Source organism: Polyodon spathula, chromosome 8, assembly GCF_017654505.1.
Source record: "Polyodon spathula isolate WHYD16114869_AA chromosome 8, ASM1765450v1, whole genome shotgun sequence".
NCBI lineage: Eukaryota > Metazoa > Chordata > Actinopteri > Acipenseriformes > Polyodontidae > Polyodon > Polyodon spathula.
Window position 1 is genome coordinate 34,220,524 of NC_054541.1, and position 25,109 is coordinate 34,245,632.

Consider the following 25,109-nt stretch of genomic DNA (forward strand, 5'->3'; position numbering starts at 1 on the left):
ATAGCCTGGATTTGAACCTGTGATCTCCAGGCTATGGGGCGCATCTTGTACTCCACGCGGAGTCCCTTTACTGGATGCCCTCAGGACCCCCTGCTTTGTGCATATTTAATATTAGGTGTGCAAATTGAACAGTTCTACAGTAATGAACCAGGAAACAGGATCAAATAGAAGATGGCCCTTATTATCATGGACAAATATTCAAAGTCATATACATACTATATATACATATATATATATATAAGATATATATATATCTATATATATAATATATCATATATATATTATATATATATATCATATGTATACTGATAGCCAAGTTCTTTTCCCCCAAAGGGGGTTTATAGTATCAATACAAAAAAAGATAAAATACACGCCAAACAAAAGGAATATTTTAAGGTATCGGGTCTGTGGATACGATAACCTATTATCCCACTAAAAGTACGTCTAAGAATGCAGGATTCTGACAAAAATCCCACTGTAAGGGTGATGGACCTCCTTCAATTGGCATAAGCCAGCAGCCTTATACTAATGAGATGCAAGAGGTGCATGAATTGATAATAAGTTGACTTCCAAAATGACAGGTGATGCATGGATGGTAGATTTATAACAATTTAAAACAATTTTGGTGGTTTTAAATAAGTGTGTACCGTGGTGTCATATACATCTCAGGAACTTAACTCAAGCAGTACCTTGTTGGCAAATATATTCATAAGTAAATGAATCATAACGTGTATGTTGGGAAATATATATATATATATATATATATATATATATATATATATATATACATACACTGATGCACAATGAAAACGCAACAGTCTAAGTTTTACATCAATAGCTCATTGGGCACATACATAATGTTATTTACATTTTAAATAGTGAGCAGATAGGTTTGTTGATTGTTTGAGTAGTAGTATTCCTTGGAATAACAAAATACTGAGCTCAAGTCATGTGATTTGATAAAAAAGCAAAACTGAGTTAACTCTTAATCTGTATAAACAGCCATTCGAAATGACATGATTTTAATTATCGGAAGAACAACGAAAGATATGACCATGCCCCGCTTGAGTAATGAAGATTGCCTGATTGCTATCGGCATGATTGAAGGCGGCCTGTCTGTGAGAGAAGTTGCCCAGAGAATGATACGTTCTGTGAGAACAATCAGCAGACTAGTTCAGAGAAACCAGGAAACCGGCTCTGTGAGGGACAGGCCACGTCCTGGAAGGCAGAGGGTGACCACACTGGCCCAGGTCTGCCACATCCAACTGATCTATTTGCATAATCGTTTTCAGACTGCAGTGGCTACTGCACGAGAAATTCCAAAAAGAAATAACAGGTGCATCAGCAGAATGGCTGTAGTTTGGCGTTTGCATGAAAATGATTTGCATGCTCGGAGGTTGTTGAGGGGTAACATGTTGACAGCTGAGAGACAAATTTGTCGTCTCCTGTGGGCCACAGAACATCTGAGGTGGCGGCAGTGAGAGTGTTGGAGTGTTTTATTCACAGATGAATGCCATTTTGCCCTTGACAGACCTGATAGAAGACAACGTGTGTGGAGACATAGTGGTGAGTGCTATGCTGACTGCTGTGCTGTTCATGCCAACCAATGTGGTGGTGGAAGTGTTATGATGTGGGAAAGAATCTATTTCAACACAAGAACATCTTTGGTGCAGACTGAGGGGAAACTTACAGCTCAGTGATACATTGACGAAGTCCTTGAAGCTACAATTTTTTTCTGTACTTGCAACCCAAACCAGAAGTGTCGATTTTCCAGCAGGACAATGCAAGACCACAAAGTGCAAGGACTACAATTGTACGACTTCAAGAATACAATGTCGAGGTCTTGCCAGGGCCAGCTTTTTCTCCTGACCAAAGTCCAAAATAACACCTTCGCCAACTGAAACGTATCATGATTCTTTGATCTGTATTTTTGTTCACATTTTCTGTGATTTTGTTTTATATCTCTGTAAAATATTTGATTAAATACATTAGACCTGAGCATTGCGTTTCTTTTGTGCATCAGTATATATTTTTTTGATGACTTGCAACTTTTTGTTCTAATCAGTACATTTTGGTTGCTCCACAAAGTGGTTAGTGTAGATTGCCTTTAAGATTAAGAACATTAAAAACTAGAGAGTGAAACAGTCTTCATGTTAAATGCGTTATTCAAGTCATATAAACACATGACAGTCGTGGGAGCTTCTAATATTGGAGAATACTTGTATATATGATATATAATCTTCAATAGGCTCCAGTCTATGCTTTTCACCATAAATTATAAGCAGTAAAATACATTTGGGTGTAGTGGCCCAGCTGAAAACTCAGAACAGTCAGATTATGTTTCAATTACAGCAATCTGCCAAGTGCAGAATGAAACAATGCTAATATATGCTGTAAAAAAATCAGCACAATTAAAGACATTGAGTGTCTTAATTATACATACATAAATACATCTAGCAGGTTCTGGGTTGACAAAAGACTAATTAAAGTGTATACAACACTGATGCACTTCCTCTTATCAATGGGTCAGTCTCTAGTAAATCAGCAGGGGCTGGCTGCATATTGAAAAGCTTCATTGCTATATTTAAAAAAAAATGAAAATCAAAAAAGAGATGAGGCATGATCATTAATGATAAGCAATGCATAAAGCAGCACAGTCAAATCAGAAGGTTTGGTACATCTAACTGCTGAAAGTACCCTGGCACTTGGCTTCATTACGTTACGCAGATACCTGCACAGTTTGCTTAACACTTGGCCAGTTAGCCTAAGTGAAAAACCTATTTTAATAGTAAACCCAAACCTTCATCACTTCCAGCCTTCAGACTGGATGTTCCACACACTTGGTGCACACTGACATAAAGTTTTTTTAAAAACTGATTTACATAAAAGCTAATGATTGCAATAGGTTATTTTCCAGCTTTATTTTACAGAGAGTTAGCAAAGAAATATCTTTTTTTTTTTTAAAAAAACTGCAAATAAAAATAGAGCACTTTGTCTTCAAACAAATAATTTAAGAATAAGCAAGTGCTTTGATGAAAATGGAAAAAAAAACTTGCAACATGCTCTACTAACATCAATGGATTTAAAATAGAGTGAAAATAAGTTGTTGCTTCCTACTGTTCATTCACTATGTCAAGCAGCCTTGTCCCTTTCCCAGACATGTATCATAATATTGAATACATTCAGTTATCACTACTTCCTCTGTTCAGACTGTGCATCCCTTTCATTTTACACTTGAAAGACTTTTTAATTTCTCTGCTTTCCAGCCAGGCAATATAAATAATGGATACATTTTAAAATGTATTTAATCTGGAATCTTTCTCAATGCAGAACTTCAATAAAGAAGACTACATTGGATACTATGTTAACTATCGGGCAGGTCACATGGTCCACATGTCTAGTGATGGCATGTACATTTTGCCCCTTGAAGATACTGTTGTGTATTTTAATACATTAATAAATTACAACAATAACATTAAATTATCTCTGTTCAATTCAAAGATTGATCTAATTTAGAAGAAAAAAAAGCACACTGTCAGGAATAACTACAGTATGTCTTTCCAGAACAAATGTTGACATTGTCACGGTGAACATAAAAGGGGGAAGATACTGCTTGAGGTTTTAAAAAATCTTAGCCAGCAGGGTTGGACAGCTTTAATGTTCTTGAGTTTGGTAATGATTAGGGATTCTGTTTTTCTATATTCATTTAATGTGCTTTTTCTTTACCATTTATTTTCTATACCCTCAGAAAAGTGTATTTAGTGGCTGATGGAACACATGGTTTACCAATTCTTGTTTTTTTGTTTTTTTTAAGTTCTAGATTCCCAACAGCATGTTGTACTATAATAAAATTAAACAAAAACAAAACAAAAAAACCCATTAAAGGACGTTGTGTGATTTCTAACTTTCCAGTGGTATCCTGGATGTGGAAGTCCCTGCCTATAGTGTTTATTTACAAATCGTTGTCTGATGTAGCACTGTAGTCACTTGAATACAATTTTTTGTCATTTATCTGCATTCTGGGAGCGAGACATACTGGTAACTAACAGAAACAAACTAACAAAAAACAATCTTCCAAAAAAAATAATTTTAGATTTGCTATAGAAAAAAGTGAGACAGATTTAATTTTATATTTCAAAAAGTTCCACAAAAACTAAAACTGATTACTGTAGGTAATTATTTCATGCTAACCCTGCAAATGTATTTATCTTAATCGCAATTGTTATTTGTTTTGTTGGTACTTTTTAAAAACGGTTAGCGGCTTCATTAGCAGAATGTTATCCAATGGTAAGAGGCAGTATTAAGTGACTTACACTACTCGTGTAAGTAAGACTAAAGATTCAGAACTTTAAAACTACTTACACTTCAAACAAATTATACATGAGATGGAATCTATTAATATGAGAAATAAATCATACAGTGCATTTAGTTAAATGTGAAGACGGATGGGACTTGGACTTTAAGGGCTTTGTTTCATGAGCTACCTGTAACTACAATGCCCTTAAATTAAACAGTTAGGTGTTTGGCACATACAAATATATAACAGCAAATTTGGTAAATTAGCATGAAAAATATGCATTTTACCATGCCTTTACTGCGCTAATATTACTGTCTGTATTTAATATGTTTTATGGTGGCTAACTATGGTTTTCACCATGTTTTACCATACTTCTCTGTGATACACAATGCTTGCCACACCATCCTTTGCTTTTACTATCGTACACAGAAGACTTTTATAAGGGAGACCAATTATGATATGAGCATAATTAGTTACACTTTTCTAATAGGATCATTTTAATGAACCTGATTCAAATAACTACTTTCCCTGAGAACTGTCTGTCCTCTGAAAAAAGCTGATACTTCTTCAAACAGAAATAGCAAGTTTTAGCACATGGGACACAGTTACAGCATATTTAAATGATAGGCTCTGGGGTTTGTTAAGATGGCAAAACATCTCATTTAGGCTTTTCTAAGTCTACTGTGTTAAATCTTAATTTGTTTCTATATTCACGTACTGACTTTAATGAAGTATCTATGAATATAATTATGTGAAAGAAATGGTTAAGTGATTTATATATAAGAAATGTACTAAAACACAAGATGATAACATTTCCAAGGTGTGATATAGCATAGCTGGAGCCCCATTATTGTAATTTAAGCCATTTTCAATTTACAGCCTTCTTACAAACCAATGCTAATTACAGCTTAGTCTGACTGATTGACCTGTGTGTTATTTTCACGGAAAGCCATCAAAATCTATGCCAAAATGATCACCTAAAAAACAATTCACAGAGGTTTCTTAAATTCTAAAACACTTCTTTGTCCCAAAGACATAGAACTAGGAAGCTTAGAGAAACAGGAATAAAGCTTTGGACATGTAATATTTCAGAACTTGGTAATCCAGTTATAACTTGGATTTATGAAGAAAAAAAACAACTAAAAAACAGTGGAAAGCCACAGGAGTCATGTTGCAAAATCACTGAGAAAACTTAATGTCCCTTATTAAACCAGAACGTTTCAAAATGGATATGCACAGAACCGGATACTGAAAAAATCCATTCAGATACATTGAAGTTCAATGCAAGTTCTATGATATATGAAATTCATTTATAGTTACAGTAGAAAATATGGCCATAAAAAGTCTTCCTTTCTTCCAGGCCTTCCAGGCTTCAGTGCACATGGCAGGGTGAAATCATTAGGAGAATGGCGGGATACACCTCACAGTGATGTCATTTCCCCTCTGGTTCCCTGCAGGGTGAGTGGGTCACTTGCTTCCGGAATGCACTGTGGTCACTGTGGTGGGTCGGGGTCTTCGCTCAGCTCCAACTGGAGACAGGGCAGGGGAGGGGGACGAGGTTGCAGACGCTAGACTACAAACAGTGGAGGGGGATATACCTGAAGGGGAAAAAATAAAGAGTTTCACAACTTTTAGTTTCTAGTTGTTTCACTAAATTTAGATGTTTATATGTGTACATTGTTGGATATAGAATGCAAGTTACTGGCACAGTGCCTCATTTCAACCTATCCCTGCAATTGTATAGATTGTAGAATACATTTTGTACCTCATTTAAAAGAAGAACATGTTTTTTTTAGAAGACGATAAGTTATTGTTAAAAACACTTTTGCCTTCATCTTTTGGAAAATATATTTTATAGCATTATTTAATATGGCAAAGCTTCTCCACACCTGACTTTGAACAAAGCCACTTATTACATAATTTCACCACTTGATTGGATGTGTCATCATCAATGTGTTACTTAGAGGGGCTTCTTAATGAACCCCTTGCCGCTTATGAACTCTTCCCTAGGTAACAAATGGGAAATGCTGTGGGTCAGAAGGTACTTACAATCTTTATTAGCGGTTGGGGCTGTTGGGGGGTTGTTTAGGTGCAGGCTGGTCTGTGTGTTTTGGTGGTGTGAGCCCTCCATACTGCTGCCCAGGTGCAATCGTCTCATGTGCCTGATAACTGCTGTGGCATTAAAGGCTTGCTGGAAATAAACAGTTAGACAAACTTAGTGAGACACTGGAAGACCCCTCTATTATCACAAGAACTGTGCTGATCAACATAAAGAGATACAGTAGCAGACAATGGCTGATTTACCGAAACAGTCTGTTCAAAGAAACATATACTGTACTGTTTTGTTTTGTTTTTTACTAAATGCACTACCAAGATTAAACGTTAGTGTGTTATTCGTTCATTGTGTTAAGAGAATAAGAAACAGATTATCCTAGAGTACTTACCCTCCATTTACTTTTTGCAAAATTCTTTCTAATTTGTGCACTGACAGACTCGTGGATATTCTTGCTGAGGGCTGTATCGCCAGCAATCCTGAAACAACAGAATCACAGTGGTAGCTGGTAAATAATAAAAGTGTAAATTTAATATTTTAAGATGTAAATACCATTCCAGGACAATTGATACAGTGATAATGCATGCCCCCCCCCCCATCCCACAGTATTTGAGTGCATCATATTAGAGACTCATTTGTTTGCTTTACCTCCTTCACATTATCACACAAAATCTTGATCACAGTCTTGTCTTCATATTTGTTTACACTGCTGATTTGTCACATTAACTGTGGTGGGAGTGTAGCAAAGGGATAAACCATAGTGATTTCTTCACCCAACACCCTGAGGGGATGTGTGGGTGTCTTTGAACTGTTGTACCACACACAGAAAATGTATTGCCCATGTATTACCCATAATGTGTGATTAAAAATTAAAAGTCAGCAATATGTTTACAAATATAACATACCTGTATGTTTATACATATAACATAATATACTTGTGATATTCTCTTATGTTTATGAAGAACAGCATTAACAATAATATGTTCAGTACTGTTTTCCTTTGTCAGGGCTGCCATATTTCAGACATATTGTTTTCGCTGACTGGTTACTTGTATATGTGCCAACTAAAACATCTCACAGGCAGACAGTTGCACATAAAAGGCAAAAGCTAAGAAAGTATGAAACCCGAACAATTCACAGGCCAAGCTGGAGCTAGTGGACTACATAGCTACAGTGTTAACCAATGAAAATAATAACCTACAGCACATATTAACTACCTTAATGTGTACTGTATAAATGAAAACAAATAAAAGCCCTTCCTCCTACACAGCCGAAAAGGGTCTTTTGTCTGAAATGTCCTGAAACAAAAACTTTTTAATCATTTAAACCTTTTGTGTACATCCAAAAAAAAAAAGCCAAAACTAATAATAATAATAATAATAATAATAATAATAATAATAATAATAATAATACAAAAAACATTTTGTACACTCCTCTCAAACCTGTATATAATTTAAAAAAAAAACTGCCACCTATGCAGCCCTATCAATATTACTATAGTGAATGTCTTAATGTCCTGGCCCCCTTAAAAAAGATGTGACATAAATACTTGCACTTCTTAAGGAGGAAGTCGCTTAATTCAACTGTTTTTTGCTTCACTTTCCTCTTGAAGAGATTTGCTAGTGTTTGTACATCACAGTTAATCTAACCAGTATCAGCTCTTCAGATCTATTAGCACAATCCCTAAACACTTTGTGACTATGGCCCATTATGTGCGCGGCAGGTTTTGTTCTGTTACTTACCAGGGATGTCGGAGTGCCTGATCACATGTATACCTTTTATTAGGATCCTTCTCCATTAAACTGCTAATAAAATCTTTAGCTGAAAAAAAAAGAATAATAAACATTAATCACGTTTCCACGCAGATTAAAAACCTGTCACTATCTCTCCACAGTCATTTATGTGATGTCGCTCGCACCTACCACGCACAGTAAGTGTGCCTTTTCACGCTAGAAAGCAGTACAATTGACCAACTTTTTTGGGGTATTCATATTCAGAAGTCCTACATCATGCTTACAAGCTTCTTTAACCAAATAGGAAAACAATAAGCACACAGTACGAGGTGTTTAGTGCTTTGTTTTGTTTTTTATTCAGCGTTTCAGATTATTTCCATTAAAAACAGCTTTATAGTTAAGTTGTTTTATAAGCAAGGTTATAAAAAATACTGAAGTGCCTTTGCAATAATTACATAAATAAATAGCGAAGCCCTTACACTTCTTTTTTGTTCACTTCATGATTGGTCATTGAATAGCTGATTGCTTTATAACCTAGACTGTTCTGTCCCATAGCAATAAGATGCAATTCATTCTACACTAACCTTAGGCAGCATCTATCGTGGGTATCTTATCAAAGGGAACAAAAGTGACGTTTATACCAAAATATGTATTAAATTAGCAGAGCTGTTGCTGTGGGCTACCGACAACAACAGGCTTTAGTCTAATTCACTAAGCAAGATTTGTTTTAAAAGAAAGAAACATAAAAATAAATTAGTTCCACAAATTTGCACCGTCCCTGTGGAATTTGGATTCATGTATGCATGTATGTATGTATGTATGTATGTATGTATTATTATTATTATTATTATTATTATTATTATTAGAATGTCTTTATAAGTGGGAAATGCAGGTGTGTAGAGTAGCCTATTGTAGATATACTGCCGTTATTTAAAGAATGTACTGTACTAAACATTTTGTCTAACATTAACCTAAATGCTGGTATTTCAGCTCTATTTGGTCAGAATTGCTGAAGCTACGGTTCTGTATTATTATATGTTCACGTACAATAGGTTTGTAATAAATATATATGCAGTCAAAAATGTTTAGCAAATAATACAAGGATAGTACACATTATGGAATGTTGTTATTTTGTATTATTTGTGTAACTTTACAGTATGTCTGTTTTTTTTCTTCTTTTGTTTTGTTTATTTTTGGCCAAATGAGGCCGACTGTGTTTTAAGACAACCTAAAAACTCCATGGAAACCCAGTTTAAGAAAGCTGATCGGTTCAGCAAGGCCAAATTGGAATTTAGGCACAAACATTTAAATATACCCTCCCGGATTTTAGTATTAATTAGGTTATTTGCATTTGGAACAAGGATTTCTCAGGAGAAAAGAAAACTACAAAGTACTACCAAAATAGATTGCGAAAAGGGTAAGACTTATTTTTCTTTTTCCATGGAAATTGCCCCATTGACATACTATTCCCAAAACTGGGAAAGCGGGCTTAGGTTTTATACAATAACTAAATCAAGCTTGACTTAAACCAAGTTGATATAAAGTAATTGAACAGTAAAAGCAAATGTAGCCTTTGATAGCCTTACAGATTGTTAATGGTTCACAGATTCCCCATGAAGTACACCAGTAAAAAAGGGAGCTAAAAGGAACTGAGCACTCTGTGAGATTAAAATTGAACTGGCTCCAGTATGCTAACTCATGCCAAAATGTTTTAAAGCTTTATCAGTTATTTACTGCATGCCTACTTGATTCATCAGCTCAGTTTCCTTTTAGTTTTCTGGAGATACAACAGATAAGCTACTGAACCGTCCCAAGATGGATACAGGATGCAAGTTACTGGCACAGTGCCTCATTTCAAAACCATGAGAGGCATTTATATTGTCCCTGAGGAGTGTGTAGAAATCTGGAGGGTGTAAATCAGTGCCCTTCACTACCTTTAGGTTGAATTCCTCAGACCGCAGACCATATGGATTGGATAATATGTACTGTATAGCAAATGGAAGGGATCTGGGAATGGAATTTATTCCAAATAGGTTTGATAACATGTACATTTATTTTAAAATGCATATTAGGTATTCATAGGTATTCTTAATATTATTGCATCATAAGATAAGAAACCCCAAATAATATGTAGGATGAATTTGTTCAGATGGTAGATTCTCAATGCTTTAAGTCGATACATTCTTGTCTTCAGTATTCATTGTTGTGGATTCCTTTTTCGTAAATGATTATACACCAGACATCTGATTAAGTCAATTTGCAATTTAAACTATTTACTGATATGCAAATATAAATTGTATCCACATGTGTAATAAGCCGATGTTCTCTTTTTTAAAATTAACTTGTTTTATACATGTTCTGATTTATTTTACAGACTGAGCTAGGTGTTTCATAAAACAAAGGCTGTGCACTAGCATGTATTTTATTAACTAAAAAGGCCACCGTTTTAAAATGATGAATCCAGGATGATTGCTTTGTAATTTTTTACTTCATGGATAGCATTAGTGGAGCAATGACCTGTGCCAGGTTCCTTCTGATTGGAATGATTTTAATGTTTGCTGAGGGAGTCTGTACTGGCTGAGAGCCCGGATAATGAAAATCCTCAGCAGGGAGTTTTTAGGGTACGAGAACTCAGTACAACTGTGTGCCAAACTCTAAAATTAAACATCTATAACCTATCCCAGACTCGTAGGTGAACATTTAGTGTGTAGGTAGAAAGCAGAGCAACTATACATGAAAGTCCAGTATTCAAAAATGCTCTTGTACTGTATTTCAGTTATGTAAAATCAACAGTTCAGTTTTAACTTTTTTCATTTTTAGGCATAATATCTAAATGTTCATACATAGAACATGCTGGAACTTGGTTAGTTAATATTAATACAACTTTTAATTTCATTTTTGTTTTTATATCAATTAGTTCCAAATGCAAAAGAGAAGTGAGTCAGTCAGCAACACTTGGATTGCATTTATGTATGCTATGATGTGATCAGTGTTATATGAATTGGAAACTGCAACTAGGTACAGATGTTGTTGTCTTTACACAGTACTACTTAAAATGTGGAAGTCGTAATGTTTTACCTAATTAAATTTTCACCTCAATACTAAAAGCATCTGCACAGGTAAGCCTTTACTGACCACAAGTGTTAAGAACCCTAACCAATCAGGTTTAGTTAATTGCACTGGGGTGATTATTTTGTTCCCTTCATCCCGAAGCAGACAACACACCACTGAAAGTTAGATTCAATCCATACCAGGGAATATGTACTAGCATAAAATGCATACAAATATTAAAGGACTGTATACCTGGATATATACAGTACATGTTCACTGCTCATGTCAGTTCAGTTGGTGAATTAAAAATGTTTTATAATTTCTGACATAGTAGATTTGCAGCACTGTACCCACAGTACTTACAGTGCACACTTCAGTTAGATAATTGTACAGAGATAAGCCTAATGGATGTGTGAAGCATGCCTAAATGACCAGGAATGCTTAATTGTGAATTGGGCGCCCTCGTGCACTTCTGCATGTTTAAATTAAACTACTGCTAGTTTTCCTGATCTCATTATAAATATTGGAGTGCATATATTAAGCAAAGACACTACTCACCAGAATCTGAAATGTCATCCCAGTATGGAGCATCAAACTCATACTCTGCCTTCAGAATCTGTTCAAAAAGCTTGGAGTCATTCTCATCATAGAACGGAGGGTAGCCACATAAGCTAGAGAAAGATAAATGTTATTGACACTGTACTGTACTTTAACACAGGTGACAGTGTCACATAACAGGACACCCTAAGATGTTGCATGCTAAAGGGAAACTACAAATACCTGAAATGCTAAAAACAATATTTTTTTATCCACAGAGGAACCAACAGATTTTGCAAGTGCTTGGTGAGAAAATATGCCTGTAACACCAGGAACCAGTAACACCAGGAGAGACTGGTGCTCCCAGTGACGGATCAGGGTTTCGGCTGTGTCTCGGGTTTTCGGGGAAGCCTGCAAGGAGCCGAGAGGCTGGAATGGATTTTATAACCGCACAGCGATGGTGAAATAAGCTGGAAACAGAGAGATGGAGATGGTGTAATATAATTTAAGTCCAAGTGGGCCTCAGTTATCCAATTAAGGAAAAGAAGCCAAGAAAATTAAACACATCCACCAGTTCTCAGTGTAAGAATCTAAATCTAGATGCCCCTTTTAAATCTCTTGAGTACAGGACACGTTTGACCTTACACTTTCAATGAGTTACAATTATCTGCAATGTTTTTGTGAATTACCTGTGTACTGTATGTCATACAGATGACAAGAACCTTAGTTGGAAAAAGAAACAAAGATGTTTTTTCAGCAGGACCCTACACGGCTAATAATGACATTGTTAAAAAAAAAAAAATATGTTTTTTATTGTAGCTTTAAGGTTCAGAAATGGAACCCTATTTCCACAGGCAAATAATCTGGATCATTCAACAGCAAGGAGTTGCACATGTGTACCTTTTTTTTGCTTTTTTAATTAATTTTTTTACATAAAACTCAACACCAGTCCAAACAACAATAGGAACATAAGAAGCTGTCTTAATAATTGAAACAGTAGAGGGGAGGCTGAGAGGTGGGGATAGAAAATCACCCTACTGCAAATCACATCTGAGTAAGCTTTAGCAATATGGTTGGTGCTCATCCAGATCTCAATTATGAGAGGGCCACTGATGACCATGAGGTCTGGGGGGGTGATATTAACATCATCAAAGTTTAGCTCTTTTACTTTAGCTCTCCACTGACCTATGTTTCTGGAGACAAATTAGACACAAAACTTTCTTTATTTCTATGTTTGCATTTCAAAGCAAAAAAGGATAGTGACCTATCTACTTAAAGTTACTTTATTTTAAATATCACATTAAACTAACATGTGCTAAACCTGCATTAAGTATCAGTTGTGATGTTCAAACGAGGACAAGCAAAGGGGCCAGATCATTTTTCTTACAATAGTCAGACAAGGACAGTTTGCTACAGTGATCCAGAGAAGAAAACCTTGTGGCCCAAGGCTCTAGTTTAAGTTTGAAATGTAATTAGCTCTTTAAACTTCAATTACCATACTCTTGCCAATATTTACAATGTACATGTGCAGGATTTAAACCCCCAGCCAGCATCATACTTTTCATCCACTTCTGTAACCAGCATGATACAATTGTGTTGTTTTATTTAACATGCATTCTGTTTTTCCTCAATAAGTGACAGTGTTGAAAAAAAATGTTCCCGTGATTCACAGCAACAACAACTACAAAAAAAACCCCTAAAAATGTTAATGCAGCTAAAATTAGTTTCATGATTAAGACGCTTGTTTTCTTCATCAGAAAGCTGATTAGGCTAATCGTTGAAATATGGAGTCAATTAAAATGAAAGATGGAACATTTATTTTAAGATATCTCTGTAATGTGTAACAAAGAGTGCCTGACTGTTCAGATTACCTCATAAACTCAAGATTCCGAATAGATGACTGTGGATTTTTGATTATGGAATTCTAAGGGCTAAAAGTCTCACCCATGTGTTTAAATCCAGGATTATAGGACATTTTACACCTTCCTTTCCAGGGCATTCTGAAACTGCAAAACTTGTACTCATTTCTACAATTAAATATTTTCAAATTGTTTACTGTTTTCTGGTCATAATTTGATTGATGGGTCTATAAAATGCGATACTTACAGTAGCTCAATAGTATTCCTAGAAATAAAATCGTATCCATAACTTAAAATACTTCAATTCATTACAGTGCCTATAGGAAGTATTCACCCCCTTGGACGTGTTCACAGTTTGTTGTCTTACAACCTGAAATCTTGATGCATTTAAATGTGATTTTTTTTTCTTTGATTTACACAACCTCAACACTTTGAAGAGGCAAGATAATTTTTATTGTGAAACAGTTAATGAAAAAAAACCTGAAATGTCTTGGTTAGATAGGTATTCACCACCTCTGAGTGAATATTTGGTAGAACCACCTTTGGCAGCAATTACAGCTGTGAGTCTTTTGGGGTGAGTCTCTACCAGGTACGCACATCTGGACTGTACAAAATTCGTCCACATTTGCCGGGATTGTTGGTGGACAGCAACCTTCAACTCTTGCCACATATTCGTAATCGGATTCAAGTCAGGGCTTTTACTGGGCCACTCTAGGACATTCACTTTCTTGTTTTTAAGCCACTCCAGTGTCGCTTTGGCTGCTTGGGGTCATTGTCCTGTTGAACGGTGAATCTCCATCCCAGTCTTAAGTCTGAAGCAAGTTTTCCTCAAGGATTTGCCGGTATTTAGCTCCATCCATTTTACCCTCTACCCTGACAAGTTTCCCAGTCCCTGCCGATGAAAAACATCCCCATAGCATGATGCTGCCACCACCACTCTTCACAGCAGGAATGGTGTTACCTGGGTGATGTGCTGTGTTGGGTTTGCGCCAGACATAATGCTTTGCATTTAGGCCAAATAGTTCAATTTTTGTTTTCATCAGACCACAGAATCTTTTTCCACATCTTTTCGGTCTCCCACATGCCTTTTTGCAAATTCCAAGCGGGATATTTTACATGGGCTTTTTTCAGAAATGGCTTCCTTCTTGCCACTCTTCCATGCAGGCCAGAATTGTGGAGCTCCTCAGCTATCGTTGACACATGGACAGTTTCTTCCATTTCAACCATGGAACGCTGTAGGTCTTTCTGAGTCGTCATTGGCCTCTTGGTGGCTTCTCTGACCAATGCCCTTCTTACCTGGCTGCTCAGTTTGGGAGGATGGCCTGCTATAAGTAGATTCTGGGTGGTGCCGTATACTTTCCACTTCTTAATGATCTACTTGACTGTGCTCCAAGGGATATTCAATGCCTTTGAAATCTTTTTATACTCCTGCCTTGATCTATGCCTTTCCACAATTTTATCCTGGAATTGTTTTGAAAGCTCCTTGGTCATCATGGTAGTATCTTTGCTTTGAATGCACTACCCAACTGTGGGGCCTTACAGAGACATGTGTATTTAATCTGAAATCATGTGAACCACTTTTATTGCACACAGATGGGCTCCATGTAACTTACTGTGTGAATTTCAGGTTGTAACACAACAAACTGTGAAAACGTCCAAGGGGGGTGAATACTTCCTATAGGCACAGTATATGAAATAGAATAGTTTACAAAACGGTAACTTACAGCAGTGATAATAACTAACGTAACACTTTGCTACCATTCAATCAACTAAAATCTAAATTCTAGCCAGTCTAAAACTGTTTTGGTGAAAAAGCTGTTTTAAAACCTACTTTAAGAAACACGTAGAACAACATTTCATATTTCAACTAAAATAATCATTTTAGTAGAATGTGTTTTTTTGTTGTATTTGTGTTTCTGTTCTTTCACAATACAAAACAAGTAACCTTAATTACAGGTTTGTTTTAAGCAGAAGCTTTCTGCCAAGGACTGTTGGTTTTCAGGATGTGGTTCAGCAAACAATAATAAAATAACCCTATTCAATACACTGGGGTTCTATTAGCCAATGTATGCACTTTTCATTCAGTATTTTATTTCCTCTGGTTTCTTTCTTTCTTTCTTTCTTTCTTTCTTGCAAGGCGACTATTCTATCATACGTATTTTCACTTACAATGCCTTTTGAGTTCTCAATGGGCATTGACTTTGAATCTCAAAAAGTGTAATCATCCTATCAGAGTAAAGAGAAAACACATTAGTGGAATAATACAATATTTACTATTTATGTGTGTAGCTGGAACAGGAGACACATTGCTGGGCAACCAATTGAGCAGTTAGGCTCGCCCGGCATCTGCTCCATGGAGAGAATACTACAAGAAACCTTTCCTCTCCAGGACAGTGCTCGTGAAGGCATTGCCCAGCCAAGGCCATCAGGAAGAGGCTGGAGTAGCAGGGAGAACACAGGGACTTGGCTAGGTTAGTTTAGGAGATTTCATCCCAACAACAGTATAGCAAGGGTTTTGCAGGGTAAGTTCCTGGAGTGGGAGATCTCTTTCAGTGAGGCTAGAGCTCACCATGTGTGGCAAACTTTTATTTTGAACTTTGTTTTCATTTCTTTATTAAATCCGGTGCTAGGATTACCATTGTTGGTATCCTAGCGTTGGGCCTGCTCTGAATTAAATCTGCGCACATGTGCGGCGTGTCAACACCCAATGCTGTGCCTGACTGATTATTTAGTGACGACCTACACACGTAACACGTCCCCCTGTTACAATCTGTCAGAAGGTCACTGGTTCAAATCCCACCCTGCCATGAACTGACTCACTGTGTGACCCTGAGCAAGTCACTTAACCTCCTTGTGCTCCATCCTGTGGATGAGATGTTAAATAAATGTCCTATTGTAAGTGGCTCTGCCTATATTGTACAGTTCACATCCTACCTCTGTAAAGTGCTTTGTGATGGTGGTCCACTATGAAAGGTGCAAAATAAATATATTATTATTATTACTACAGAACTAATTGTAGTACTTAAAAGTACAATGACCCTGTACCCCACCCCATGGTCCTGTTAAACACATTACCATAGCAACCTGTAACTAGTTCAGGGTACAATTTTGTACAGCTAGATCACTGACTTTGTTCAAAATTAAAAGTACAACATTTTTCTTTTTAATTTTAAATTTTAAAATTAACAGCATATATATATATATATATATATATTCTGAACAAAGCAAGGTATTCGCTAAACCCATTGCACCAATGTCCTGAAACCAAGCATGTAGCAACAAGGTTTGACAGGGTTGTTTCTCGTCATGTTGCTAAGAAAATGACCTCATATCTTGGCTTCTAATTGAAAAGCCTACATAGCCGTTGATTATTTTTGTTCTTTTTTATGTTTTCTGTAAGTAAAAACAGCTGTACATAAAAACAGCCTAAAAAAGTAAAGATGTTTAACGAAATGGCATAGGTTATGGAAATAGGTTAATCACAAACAATATTCACAGAAAAGCATTGTGTACATCAGAACTGTTCTATATGGTAAAAAGCACCTTTCTTAAACATGTCAATCCCAAGGACACCACAACAAGGTTAACTGGTAGCTCAATGCCATCATTTAAGGGCAATACAAGGACTTGTACACTGTGAACTGCAGCTACCCATGGGATCCCACTAATTACCAGTGCAGTTTCAGCTTGAATATAAAAAAAATGATTTAATAGTGTGTCTGCTTCACCCAGGGAATGGTAAACAAGAACAATGGTAAGCATACAATACAGCTACAGAACTGGAAAACATTTAAAACTAAACAATACTGTATTTTACATGTGTGACTAAGTTATAGGCAGTGGAGTCACTGATCTCTGCATACAACTTATAAAAAATCCAATTACATCAAACTTTGTTCTTACTATTTTTCTTTATTGCTAAATAGAAAGATAACATCATTTATTTCATGCACCGATAATTACTGGACAGAAAAATACTACATTTAGCATAATAAAATAAAACATTCAATTATATAAATTCAATTTTTAATTCTTCCACATATAAAACTTAGTGTTTTTCACAGTATACTGTGCAGTGTGATTCATGTTAGTATGCAAGAGTACTCACAGAATATAGGCAATAACTCCAATGGACCAACAATCTACTGCTTTGCTGTAGGGTTTCTGTGCCAAGACTTCTGGAGCTGTAAGAGAATATAGAATAGCCTGGTGAAATGATAAAAAAAAAAAATGCAGGTTACCTAATAATAAACATTTTATACCAGACAGTACTAAATGACTAGTTTCTATAAAGTCACACTGAGTGTTATGATGTAGTACAGTACAAAACTTATCGTCATCTTCTTAAGGAATAATTTGATTTGCAGACAAGAACATTGCATTGTAGCTCCTTCAGCTAAATAATTACTATATTCTTAAGGTTGTTAGACATTTATTTGTATGCCAAACAGTGGCGATGCAAGGGGGAAGCTTCCCCTAAAATTTCCACTAAAAACTACATCTCCTAGGATACCATGTCTTCATTTACTAGGCAACCATACACAAGAAAAATCCACCCAACAAAACAGTATCCAATCTCTGATTAGCACTGTTACCTTTACAGCCAATCAGAGTTATTGTCAGTAGTGACAGTCATTTGGTTGAAGCATGAGCACACGAGTGAGACAGGAATGAAGCTGAACCCACAACTTCTATCACCTTGTAGTAAAAAAAGGCACCTATCTTTTTTAAGTTATGTATTTTTTATGAATGCATTTCCTTATTTTATCTTCCTGTGTTTTGAGCTTGTAAGATATCCCATGCTGTTGTATTTACATCTTAACACGTTAACTGAGATGAAGAAATTCATGTTACAATACAGGCCCCAAATGACGTCATTATTTGTAGTGTCAGTGTCATACCTCAATGGAAAAAATGTGCCATGAAGCCGATAAAGAACAATGTAGAACACACCCTGGTGGTTGTAAGAAACCCAGCTGCTACAATATATGTGTGTTTGTATTATATTGGTAAGAACTGGTATCTCTTGAATATCATTTATTACCAGTGAGTATATAATATTACATAGCGAGTCACCATTGTAATTTTGCATTAACTAAAAACTAAATTGAAAAATATTCTGCAGCAAAAATACTCCTACAGTCCTTTCTTTGAGCTTTTAAATGTATCTTTATTTAACTCTGCCCCTCCCCAAGCCCATCTGTCTTCTAACCCTGTGCTTCCCCTCTTCCAGAATCCTGGAGTGACCACTGATGCCAAATCCATATTCACATGTTGTACTGAAAATTCAGCTTAATGGAGAAAATATGAAGTCTGATCTAGAAACTTATAGTATGGTGAATTTCTTTAACAAAATGTTTTAATTATTGCCCAACCAAAGAAGCCATTCACAAAAAATGACCTCTTATAAATATCAGAAATGTATACTTCTGCACTACCTATCCAATTGCTCAGAGGTCAGTACCACTCCAGTGAAAGGGAAGACACTACTGTGGCCCAGATCTATAGTGTTTTCAGTGAAGTTAAAACATTACAAAATCAACATGCTTTTTAACATGGGTGATGCAGTGTGTTGTAGTCACCCAACAGTAGAAAAGCACCAAGCTGTGAGAAGACTTGCACTCATAACTTAATCCACCTGCCTCCCAGCATCTTGTTTGTTGTGACAACATTCCCTGAGAGACGGTGTCAATTCAAATCAAAGCTGGTTTGTGTCTAGCCATTTTCAGTCATTTATATTACAAGATTATTGCAGCTCAGCAAAATCTAAAAGTTTAAATAATTTATGAGGACAGTTGTTCTGAAGATTTGCATTCACAAAACTCAAGTTAATTTTAGCCTTTTGCCGTCCATTTACTCCATGCTTGTCAGGCACGTCAAGTCCAATTTATTTTACATGCGCTGTTTAAAATATTTTTTTTCAGAGTAAAACAGGTTTAAAAGGCACTGCATGGCAAAAGGACAACAGTACTGCATCTCCAGCCAAGCCCCACCCCTTGTTCGCTGTATTTTTCACATATCTCTTTTCAGCTTCATCCTGCTCCTATCAGTGTCACTCGGCCATTGAAAGGTTTTCTCGGCTTTTCCCGGAGAAAAAACGACTAGAGACCTGTGCTTTACGGATTGGAAATTGTAATGTCGGACCTGGTTAAGCTACAGTAGTTGTTTCCAAAGGCATAACACCTTACTAGAACTAAGTAAATGGAAATATTCTACAATCTACACAACATAGATTATTACACAATGGCTGTAATACAGAAAAAATTAAACGGCCCCAAAACGTGTTAGGGAAGAAATCATAAAGCTCTAGTTAATTTTAAGCAAACTTTTGCTCTGACATATGATATTGCTAGAAAGAAATACTATAGTGAAACACCAAGAGGGTGTGTAAGATCATACCTTACAACTTATAGGTTTCCTTTTAAAGCAAAATAGGGATATAATATACATATAATTATGCTGAAATCTTATGGCGATTCATTAAAAAAACCCAACATATTGCTCTGTGGATAAGGTATTATTACTTTCATAAACATTATTTTTATTTTGTAATGTATCCAAAAAATCTATTGTACAGTAATTCTTCTGTATTTTCAATGCACCGGTATTCAAGCACTGGTATAAAAACAGACACATACTGTACACATTTAATGTTCACAAAAAAAAAAAAAAAAAAACAATTGTAAAGAGATAGTGATCTCAAATATTTGTGTTGGAAGGCCAGGTGGAAACCTGCAGTATAGAAATGAAGGACAAACCATGGTTGATAGTCTACTCGATCTGTATCAATGCATTTTGATAGAACCCCAAGGAGTTGCAGATAAAATCCAACTTCCACATCTGTGGACCTGTTTTGTTCAAAGTCCTATGTCCTATGCACATTTCCAAAGTGAAGCAATGCTTTTTAATTTTTTTTAAAATTATTCTCATTTAAATCAGTGCATCTGTCAGAGCAACAGATTGGTATTTATTGTAAGTAAGTAGCCAGGTTGTTTTCTTATTGGCCTTTCATTATGGAATGGTCTACCTCTGATCTGACACTAGAAGTGACCTATTTTCCCCTGTGCAGACCAATACAGCATATCCAGCTTATTTGTATAGTAATAGGACCACAACCAGGGAGCACCTGCAGCAATGGCTAAATGTTTTGCATCACCTTGAATTTTAGAATTGAGACATCATTTAAAAACAAACAAAAAAAAAACCAACTATATGAACATAATTTAGATCTTTTACTCAACATCATGTAATCAAAGAAACTACAAAATGATTTCGCAAAAGTCTACCGGAAACCATAATAGTAGTACAATATTTCACGTTGGATTTTGAAATGCTACATTTTTCAATTTTTGTCATTTTTTCGTTAAGTATATGGAAAACTACAAAGCAGTATTTTAGTCAATATGTTAATGTAACATTATTTAGCTTAATTTATTTGACTTTATGAAGCAAAATTAGTTAATTCTACAGGGTAATGCAAAACGTTTGGCCACAGATATACACCAATCCTTAACAGATGAAAAAACTCACAAACTACATTACACCAAATAAAGATTTGACAAAAATTACACTTTGAAACATTTGTCAAAGGATTATCATTTTTTGGTACTATTCCTATATATCTTACTGCACAGTGAAAAACTATGAACAACAGGTCAAAACCACATGTTATCTAATGTCACTTCTGCTCACAATTGCCATGGCAATGCCTTTCCTCTTCCTCTACTAATAAACTGCAGAAAAAAAACCACATATAGCCAACTTATTCTGCCTCAATATGACCAGGTAGCCCATTCCAAACCTTATCATTCTTTGTGTGAAGAAGTATCTCTTTCCCTCTGTCCTAAGTCTATCTGTACTTAATTTATTTCTCCCCTCTTGTCTCTGCACAGCTAACTTATTTGAATTGTTGTACAGTCGGTGTGCAATTCTGTTACTAGCTTATAGCAAATCTATTTTATATAGTATTTCATTAGCCTCTAGATCTCAAGTGAACCTGAAATATTCTTTGAGACTTCACACACCCTGCATATTTCTATTCATGTGTAAATTCAATTTTTCTAAATTCTGCAGTAGTAGATATTAGTAGATAGACTTCACACACTCTGAATCTGCAAAATATCATATGTATCTGTTTACTGTCCAATTATATATGTTCTTAATCATCATGCAATCATGCTTCTGCACACATGAATATTTGGTATCTTTAATAAAGTTAAGGTGCCATTTCTGCAATGAGGCCATGTGACAAAGAGAAAACAAACTATAAATCTCCCTCCCGACCAGAAAGGGTGCTTTGTAAGGTTGGTGGTAAGCTTTCCCTTAGACGGGCAAACTCACTGGTAGGACTGGACCGGAAGTCAGCCATCTCTGGGGAAGCACGTAGCTGCAAGTGCCCTGAGCAACTCCTTTGCAATCAGCTGCAAGGCAGACATGGATTGGAGCAACCATGACAACAGGCTGATTGTGGGGAGGAGTAATACAAAGGGGATGCATCTGTGTGAGTACGGCCCCTTACTGCTGATGAATTAACCAAGCCGGTGTTGAACCCAATATCATAGTTGGTAGTGGGTTGCTTTATTATTTTGTTTAAATAAACATGGGTCATTTTGAAAAGGAACTTCACTGTGTGGACGTTGATTATTCACTTGCACCACTCGCACCCTGACAGGCTAGCACAAAAATAACCACAGGGGGTGCACAAGTGTGAACCAGTCATTTCTCCCCCCTTAAAACAACATGTTTATTAAAGATTTGCAATGAAAAAACTGCAAAGAAAGGAAAAAATAACTGGTGCACATACCGTACTCAAACAGCTCCAATGTTAAAATATGTTATCCATGGTTGTGCGTAAAGAAACATTAATACATGATAATTAAGAAGACATACAATGCGATAATATGCAGATACAAACATACATATTGTGCAATTATTATTATTTTCTCCCTTGGATTTACAGAAAGAAAAAGAGACACATGCTCTATCATAAAAGATGTCAAAACCACAAAAAGCTGCTTTTATGTGCTGTGATATGAAGCAAAGAGCAAGTGAACAGGCATCAAGAACCATCATGTTTTGTTTCTATCTAGCAAGTTAATAAGACAAAGAGCCTTTTCTTCCACTGTGTAGAATATAGCTCCTCTGAGTGTTCAGTGTTAACTGGTCCCCAGCCACTCAGTTGTATCAGAGCCCAATACTATTACATTTTAAGCCATTTTTATAAGCCGTTGATTGCTTTTTCCCTGCTTCAAGTGACTGGAATTGAGGCCAAGTGGGTGGCTCTCTGATGTGATTCCCTGCTGTTTTCTGCCTGGGACTATTTCTTAAGGCACCTGTAGCAGCTATCATGTTATCCTCTCCTGCGGTGGGCACATTATCAGTGCACTCACATAATTTGATATTTGTCTGAAGAAATATGATGTGCTCTACCAACCAAGTTACATGGTGGCTCGTGCCAGGGAGTTTGAGGGTTCTGTTGTTTTAATTAGCTTAAAAAAAAGTTAATGTGCTCTGAAGCAGATTGGTTTCTTCTCCAAAGAGCACTTACAGCTGATTAAAATGTGGCAACATTTCCATGAAATCCACATGAAGAGCTACAGTACATTTCAAACACTTTTTTCAAAGCTATTTATTCCAAATCTGAATGGAAAAAACACTAATAAATGTCTAAAAGTACCTTAATACTTCATTTTATTGGGTGTGTTTCTCCTTTCTGAAAAAAATGACTAAAGGCAAATTGTAAAATGGCTTGGAGAATGTAGCCGATAGTAATAGTTGCAGACATACTAATCTGAGATGCAGTACATGCTTTTTCATCCCGTATATAAACAATATTATAATTTTAGTGTTAAAACTATTTATATCAATTGACTTATTTTAATGAATTATACATTATTCCCTTTGGCCAACTTTGCTAGAGAACTGTTTTTCTGTATTTGGTAATACTGAATACATAACTAGGTTATCTGATGATTTGTGTCACGTCTTTCAAAATCTTGTATTTTTACAAATTTTGTTTCTGTAAAATATTTGGGCTTTGTAAACACAATAATTTTCCACAGTACTTTTTTGTGGAATACTTCCAGTTAATTATTGTCAAACCACAAAAGCTCTGTCAGTTTGGCCCAACATTTGTAAATATGGAATTTAGTCTAGCCACATGTGCAGTATTTAGCTATGTGATGACTGAGCATGCTATTATAGTAACACACTAAGAAAATGTAGTTGGAGAGCCCTGTGGCCCGTATAATTGAAAATGGAAATATGAAAAACAATGTGTGGTGCCAGAGGTTTACAGAGATGGATAGCCTGGATAACTATTTTACATTTAAAATTCCAATCAATATTAAAGTGAAATACACACCACATTCCCATATAGAAATACACAAATATGAATTTGCCCATTTGAAAATACTGAAATATACTACACCAAAAACCCCATGGTACTCATTAAGGAAATTAATTTATTTTTTGATAGAACTACACTATAGTATACTGCAGTGCATCTATTTATATTAGGCAAGTCATTCCTATGAACGTTGGTTGACATTGGTTTCAGCCTTATGATTGTCTTTCTCTTTTAATGAAAATAAATACAGATTTGAAAGAAACAGAAAAACGTCTTTGGACATTTTGTTTAGTTAGCATGTGAAACAGTTGATTGCAAAAAGAAACCATTTACTAAAACAGATGACTGGTTTTAATCCAGTTGCTGAAGGGTAATTCCCATGTTACAGTAAGTACATACTGCATAGTAATACAATTATTATTAGGGAGAGCTCAGGTAGTTGAGGAGTCATTTATTTTGCTTGGGCCTTACATTTAATCAAAACCACATCTTTGTGAGAACTACATTGAGGTCTATCTCCACAACTTACACACAGTAAGTAAAGGTAGACTAAGACTATCTTTTGTTTTAAATGAAACTACTACCTCGTCAAGTTTTGTGAAGAAATGCAGAATATCTTGTTTTAAACTGTAACAGTTTCTAAAGACAACACCATTTAGGGTCCAGTAACCCAACTGATTCTCAAGCCTAACTGACAGAGCATTGCTGTAATGCGCTATGGGAGCTCAACCACAAATCACGACAATGTAAGACAAACTTCCTTATGGGCTAACACTGATCCATCTGAATTGTAGCCAAACAGGACTTTTGAATTTCTCATCTGTTTTCAGAATTATAATACAATCCCTTAGTCCTTAGGTAATGTCCTCTGTCTCAGTGGCCCACTGTTTTCTATCAGTAACCCTAAGAGACCTTTTGCTTTCATTAAAGCAGTTTGGCAAGAACACCGAGTGGTAATGTTATCAAATCCCCTCCCTAAAGTCTTTACTCAATTACTTTATTAAACATTTTACCTTTTAACAGAGGCTTTAATTGAAATTGATTAAAGGCACTTTATTGTCTATAAATGCAATTAAGCAGGTGTATACTGTACCTTGGGTTTTTGACAACAACCGTCTTAAGTGAAAATATTCTGTCATTGAGCATGAAGAAAGATGATACCTTTACTATCACCCTGGTATAGTATTAAAAATGCTTGATAATGCTTCTGTTTTTTTGATGGGCTATTCCA

The 25,109-nt window shown here is 35.9% G+C and overlaps 1 protein-coding gene across 1 annotated transcript in view; it reads right to left on the reverse strand.

Annotated features, from left to right (window-relative positions):
* Positions 1 to 1,161: 1,161 nt before the first annotated feature.
* The window catches only part of LOC121319845 (calcium/calmodulin-dependent protein kinase type 1D), a 104,068-nt gene continuing 80,120 nt past the window's right edge, over positions 1,162 to 25,109 (reverse strand). The window contains exons 6-11 of the mRNA XM_041257706.1: positions 17,639 to 17,714; positions 11,693 to 11,805; positions 8,093 to 8,171; positions 6,742 to 6,829; positions 6,347 to 6,488; positions 1,162 to 5,895 (exon numbers count right to left, since the gene is read on the reverse strand). Of these exons, the coding sequence (XP_041113640.1) occupies positions 5,765 to 5,895; positions 6,347 to 6,488; positions 6,742 to 6,829; positions 8,093 to 8,171; positions 11,693 to 11,805; positions 17,639 to 17,714 (629 nt within the window). The 3' untranslated portion in view covers positions 1,162 to 5,764. The remainder of the gene's footprint in view (positions 5,896 to 6,346; positions 6,489 to 6,741; positions 6,830 to 8,092; positions 8,172 to 11,692; positions 11,806 to 17,638; positions 17,715 to 25,109) is intronic.